This window comes from Mirounga leonina, unplaced genomic scaffold, assembly GCF_011800145.1.
Source record: "Mirounga leonina isolate KUSES-001 unplaced genomic scaffold, KU_Mleo_1.0 Mir_96, whole genome shotgun sequence".
Lineage (NCBI taxonomy): Eukaryota > Metazoa > Chordata > Mammalia > Carnivora > Phocidae > Mirounga > Mirounga leonina.
Window position 1 is genome coordinate 2,252,228 of NW_023270871.1, and position 6,740 is coordinate 2,258,967.

General features: G+C 42.7%; 1 protein-coding gene across 2 annotated transcripts in view; it reads left to right on the top strand.

The window, feature by feature from the left end:
- LOC118006424 (excitatory amino acid transporter 1) overlaps window positions 1-6,740 on the top strand; it is a 78,976-nt gene that overhangs the window by 21,809 nt on the left and 50,427 nt on the right. Inside the window, exons 1-2 of one of the 2 annotated variants that reach the window (XM_034999082.1) lie at window positions 193-278; window positions 643-744. Coding sequence is in view for 1 of the 2 variants with exons in the window: in XM_034999081.1 (XP_034854972.1) it covers window positions 141-278 (138 nt within the window). In the remaining variant the exon portion in view is untranslated. Of the gene's footprint in view, window positions 1-140; window positions 279-642; window positions 745-6,740 lie in introns of those variants that run through there. The other variant, XM_034999081.1, reaches the window with a different exon arrangement.

The following is a 6,740-nucleotide window of genomic DNA, read 5'->3' on the forward strand; positions in this document are numbered from 1 at the left end:
CAACACAAATATTTGCTGCTTAAATAAATGTACTCTTGTCTGACAGCAGTGACCACCAGCCAAATAGTTCCTCATTTCCCTAGGACTATGACTTCGGTTTTAAAAAAGACTCAATTTTTCTCCGTTTTTCCCCCCTTCAGGTACAATCCTTGGATTTACCCTCCGACCCTACAAAATGAGCTACCGGGAAGTCAAGTACTTCTCCTTTCCTGGGGAACTTCTGATGAGGATGTTACAGATGCTGGTGTTACCGCTTATCATCTCCAGTCTTGTCACAGGTACCATATGCAGTTTGGGGTTTTTTTTTCCTTTTTTTTTTTTTAAGTGTGCTTATTGCAAAAGATCACTTAGAAAAGCAAATGCTTTAGGTTTCTGCTGGATGCATGCTCTGTTCTAGAAAAACAAAAAAAAAAGTCCCTTCAAAATGATGGAGAAGAGGCTTTAGTAATGCATGAATGATTGTAACTCTCGTATTTTACCAATCACAAGAGGAAACGGATTTGAACAACCACGTAATCTGGTCTGCCTCACTACGAAAGAGGCATCTTGCTAAACACTACACACCAGCCTTCTCTGACCACAGCAATACAGTTGACAACAGCGTACAACAGGTCTGTTTTCTCACCCTCTTATCCCACCCAGATAACATCTGGTTGGACAGCCTATTAGCTATTGATGCAAGAATGCTTGTTCTCAGAGCCACCAGGACTTGAGCGGGAGCCTTCTTGGAAGCCTCATCAAGAGGTAATACCCACAACACACTCACCAACTCTGCTGCCACCAACACTTTATCTTTTCCTGGTGAACCCGCATGATTTCATTTCCTTCTCCAGTTGTCCCCCACCCCCGTTACCTTTTACACTGCTGGGAGAATGGGGAGGGGGCGGGAGATTTCCCCATCTGGATATTTTGTCCGTTGACACTTGGATTTTCAATGAGTGGACGCTCTGCAGGGTAGGAGCTATTTTCTGTGACAGTAAGCTAGCAGTTGACTCCTGCGTGGGAAATGCTTCAGGAGTCATTTGTACGTGTGACTGGTGAATACCAACGGAGCCAAGAAGTTGCAAAAAAAAGTTACTATACAGTCCTTCCTGCCCACTCTTCTCTTTCCCCACAGCACATCTCTGACATGAAGAAAGAATGTCCATAGACACTGTCCCAGCAGGATGGTTTCTGGGTTTGTAGCTAAAGCCCAGAACTCAGGTACTACTGACCCTGTTCTCTTGTCCAGCCTTGGCTCACTGTCCCTCCTTGGGCACATCACTCCCCCTCTATGTGAGCTGGCTCTGAGCATCTTTTCCCCTCCCAGGGAGTTCTCAAGGATATTTATAATCTCTTTTCAAGATCTCTGTGTAGTAAGAACTTCATAGCACAACTTAAAAGTCATGGGGCAAGATTCTGACTACTACATGCCTGGGAGGGCTAGCCTTCCTTGGACAGGAACGATGTCAGCTTTTCCCCAATGCCTCGCGGATCTCTACTGGCTTCCACTTGTTCAGGTCTTTAAACAAGTGATTGCCTGTACACAAGTCTCCCATTGGAGGAGAAAGTGCCCATAAAATAATCACGTAGGCAGAATGATGGGGGTGCTTGTTACCGAAGTGACCTGGCCCATTGCTGACCAGGGGTAACCGTAGCAGCCCCAGCTCTTATCACAGAAGCTAGATTAAATGCTGAAGTGAGCTTACATTCTCATTTTCTTATCCACGTATTGACATTTTTCTGGGAAGCAAGTTCTTGCAGTAGCACCAAGAGGACAGAACACACTCACATGTGCCATTTTATTTAGTGGAGCAGGGCATCCCTCTTGCTCAGTCCTACTGGCTGGCGTCTGACTTGAGTCACTGCGGTCTTCCTAGACACAAACTTGAGGGGTTCTGGATTCCTTTACACTGTCTCTTCGAGGGTGGGACCAGGGTTTAGAGGCTTCTGCTTTCTGGTAATTGTGCTAAAAACCCACTGTGTCACTCATTCTAAGAGGAAGCCCTCATTTGGTATAATTAGAGAAAATATTACTTCCCCTTAGTAGCAATCTTACTTGACAGTTACCTCAAAGTGGATTTTCCTGATGTTTTCTAATACTTAGTACACCAACTTTATTGAAGGAATGCAAATTTTCATTGAATGGTTTTGCAGGAAAAAAACACTATGATGCAGTCAGTCCCTTTGCATGGTTGAAAAGAAATTTGTGGGTAAGCCGTGGAAAAACTAGCAACATTTATAATATTGAAAGGAATTATAAGCTGCAAGCAACCAATACTAATGCTCTTTTAAAATGTAACCTAATTGCAAGTTGGGGACGCTGCCACTTGGGACCATGAAAAGAGTCTCAGCCCTTTTCCGGGACTGTGTTAAGACAAGGGACATAATTTAGTTTGCCAAAGATCTTTTTAAAGTGTTAACCTCAAAGGAGTAATTTCCAAGCTACATGGTATTTTGGATACTTATGCTCAATTACGATGAATGATTGATTCAATAAGACTTTCCTTCAGGGTTTTAAATACAGTGATTCCAAACCAAAAGGGGGGCAAGAGGGTATGACCCAATGGGAATGAGGAACGGAATGGGGGGACTTCTGCAGATTGCATGCATCCCTGGAGGACCCCTGTGTGTGTTGGGAGATGCTAGAGAATGTGGAGAAAGTGTCGGACAATGTGTTTGCCTAGGAAGGGAACAAAGTCAGGGCCGTTATTTTAGAATGGAAAAGCAAACTCAAATGCCTCCCACGGCCAAGCAGGTGATGATTATATATGAAGCTGCCCTTTCAGGCTACTTTTTGTTTTCTTACTTTGGTAGAGGCATGGATACAGAAAAACAGGTTTCTTTGACAGGAGAAGTAACAGGGACAAGCGTGATGATAAGCGGAAAGTGATCCAGCTACAGAATAGTGTAGACAAGGGACAAAATTTTTGCCATCTGTCAAATCTGCTGATTTTTCAAGAGAGTCCAGAAATTAAAAAAATTTTAAGAACCTCCAGATTTTTCAGTGTTGTTACAATTAACAGAACAAAACACTGCAAGCCAAACAAAGCTCATTTGCAGACCCAAACCAACTCTTGGGCTACCAATATAGGAACTCAGGTTTGAATGTCGGTGCTACTCATTGTAAGAGATGCACTGCTACCCGGGTGCACCCATAGATCACTGGGTTTCCCTTATGGCCTTCTTCAACTATTCACAGTTCCTTGCCAAAGCTCCACTCGACATGATATTCCTAAACACCACATTTATCCCCACCTAAACAAAGAGCGATTAGAAAACTTCTTTCCATCTTCTGGGCATAACCTCATTGTGTCAGAGCTGTGCTGATCTTTCCTGCACCTGACGGGAACACCAGAATCAGAACTCAGGGCTCATGTTCCCCTAGAAATAGTTCCCGGTGGGAAAATATTTGACAGACTCACTGCCTTTAAGTCGAAACTTGCAGAGTTTCTACAGACAGAAATTGAAATGCACGAAGCCCTTATTGCATTTGTTGGATTAGGTATTTTGTTTTAAAAGATTCTGTACATTTAATTATATTAAAGTCCTATTTAAACTCAGAAATCTAAGTTAGGTTTTTGTATTTGAAACATCCACGTTTGTGAATTGGGGCTCTAAAGCGCCAATAAGCCATGTCCTCCTCTTCCCAAATTCGAAATTCCAATCTTTCCAAATACCCTTGGTGTGTGTTAGCATTCTGGAGCTGCCAGAGAGAAGCTGGGAGCAAGCCTAATGGCTGGATTTGTACTCAAGTACCTGTGTTTTTGAACAAGAAGAGTAAGTCTGTGCCAACAAACCACACAATAAAATAGAGGTTTGGCGCCAGTTTCTATTGATTTGGTCAGCATAGGCAGCCAAACTAGATATTTCATGCCAGAAATATGAGTTGGTTTGGCTGGTTTAGCCTGATTAAATTTACTGGATAATAATTAAACTCCATTTCAGGTTGTGCTTTGTAGACACAACTATCACCTCCTCCTTCATCTTTTCAGAAAACTAGTACTTTCTTCTTTTCTCATCTAAATGTGTATTCCTCCTCAATTACTTAACTCACACTGTATCTCCAGCTTTCTGGAAGGGGGAGCATTGCTTGACCAAAGATCTCTGTGGCGTTGGGTATAGTGTAAGTAAAAGGGGAGTAGTAGGGGAAGGCCAACAGCAATAGAGTGAGGGCAGTGTCTGGGGCCCATGTAGGGCACTCTGGAGTTGAGGCTATGAGATGGATGAAGTGTATCTTTTAACATTCATTCATTCATTAACAGCTATTTTTTGAGCTCTTACTATGTCAGACACTGAGCTAGGCACAAGAGAGACGTGAACACGAAGATACGATCCCCAAGAGGATGTATGTTGGGTGAAGAGGGAGAGCTTCCCTGCATCTCTGAAATCACACAATATTTTAAGCAAATCCTAATTCCAACTATGAGGGAGTAAGGCTCACTCTCTATTAGGTGACCTCTTGTTAGGTGAGCACAGGCTGAACTCCTCTGAGCTACACAACAGCTGGCCCAAACCCAGCCAGTGTGAGCAGAGGGTTGGGTCCAGGTCGGTGTCCCTACCCCGACATGTGACATCTGGAGCACTGGGTTAAATTCTGGGAGTGGGGTACAAGGGAGGGTAACCAGGGCAACAAGGAAGACATTTGATTGATTTTAGGAACATGATCCCAAATCTGACTTTCTGAGTCATGGCATCTCCATCCCAAAGGTATATGGCTACCACCCCTATTCTCATTTCCTTAAAATGTTCTTGAAATCAACATACTTTTCTTCCAATGCTTTAAATCATTACAGAAAGTTCCTGTTACTTGTCTTGTGGAGATAATAAATTACAATCTAATAAAATTCTGGATTGCTACTATTGCCTGCCAAAGGTTTTGAGAGCCTGAGACCTGGGCTCTCATTGTTTAAAAAGGTGCCTGGTGGGGGCGATGGGGGGAGGGCCGGGGTGGTGTTAATGAGGTGTTAAATGCATTTGAGTACCACAATAAGACTTACCTTTCCTGGAATACAAGGACTGAAAGACAATTGAAAAGAATGACTTTCTCACTATGTGATTTAATGTTAATTACGGAGAGGTTTCTGTCCCACCAGAATAAATAAATACCACTGTATTTACTCTACTTTGGAAACACTACTCTGGTCCAACCAGCCTTGGAGTATCTCCTCCAAGTCATTGTCCAGCTTCTGCCTAAACATTCCCAAGGACAAAAGATCTTTGGAACCCATTTGTCCTTGGAAAACTAACAATTCTGTTTATATCCAAAATCAAACAAACAAGTATTTTTAAATCCAGAGAAACAGAACATTACCTGCCTGCCTGTACTTCCTCCCCCATATGACAAGCTCTGAGACATGTCACGTATTCCGTAGGCAGCTTCCTCCCCAGTCTATTGACCACTGTAGTTGGTGGAACATAGCACTTAACCATCGTTAAGGCCAACAAGCTGCCATCACCAACAAGGGCTCTTTTGCCTGAGAAAATAAAAGAACAATAAGTATTGTACCTCAAAGTATATCTCTCTGGCTTCAGAAAAAATGGCAGTTACAATAAGAATAATCTAAAGGTTTGTCATTTCTTTTAACATGAGAAGGCAAAAAAAAAAAAAAAAAAAAAAAAGAACTAGACAGTTCCTAATCGATTACCTGGACATGTGAAGGGCTTATTAAGGGCTTGCAAAAATGAAAGCTAAAATCACGTAAGAAAAATTTAATATTTTAAACTATTGATTGTCACAGGCCTGGGCTATAGCTAAGGCCTATTTGAAATACTCTCATACTTTATGTATGAGAAAAGGGACTGTAGACTTCTCCCCATGCATACATTTTATAGAAGAAAAAAAGTGTCTATCATAAGTGGGGAGGAGATTCTTTGGGCCTCCTTTTCATTCTCTGTAAAACGAAGGTGATAAAAGTACTGTGTCGTGGGTACCTACGTTGTGAGGATTTATGCCTGGCACAAACGTGTGCTCAGTTAGCAGTAACTTTTGGCCATCATAGTAACATCAGTAAGAGCTGTCCTGGTGGTCCGTTTTGTGTAAATGCAAGTTCTAGAGCAAGAGGACCCAGTTTCCATTCAGAGGCATGGCACAAAGCCTCCAGACTGTCTCCTGTGTGTGATCCTCACCACGATCATTTTCCCATTAAAGGTAAATTTAAGAAACCGTGAAGTTAATCAAGTAACAACATGGGAGCCAGAGAGAATTCTTTCCTCACCACTGGAGGGGATTGGTTTCTGCCCTCCAGCATGGGATGTGATCCCCTTATCCCAGCTGCACAATTCTAAATAGTTTCATTGGTTATACAACTCCACAGTCTTTCCTCAGAAACTCAGGCCCGGTGTGTGGTACCCCGGAATCCACAGGGCCCCGGGTTCCACACGCTGTGAGCAGAGCCTTCCCCGCAAACCAAAACTTGAGACAAACTGAGTCCTGTCCCAGCACCCACACAGTCTTCGTGGTGACCTGGAAACAAGCCAAAGAAGCCCCAGCCCAGCTCATTTGAGGCCAATAGGCTGGTCCTGCTTTATTTTCTCTCTAGAGCTGCTCAGAAACATGGAAAGGAAGGCAAGGAATGTCCATCTAGAGAAGGAGGGAGTAGGATATAATGGGAAGACCCATCTGTGGGGTAGAGATCGCTTTTTGTTTTTCTTTTCTTTTTTGCATCATATTGAAAGGAAATCTGGGTAATTATTTTTTACATTTTATTTTAAAAAATTTTAGTGGATTTGGGGTTTTGTTGGAATGTAGACAAAATCAC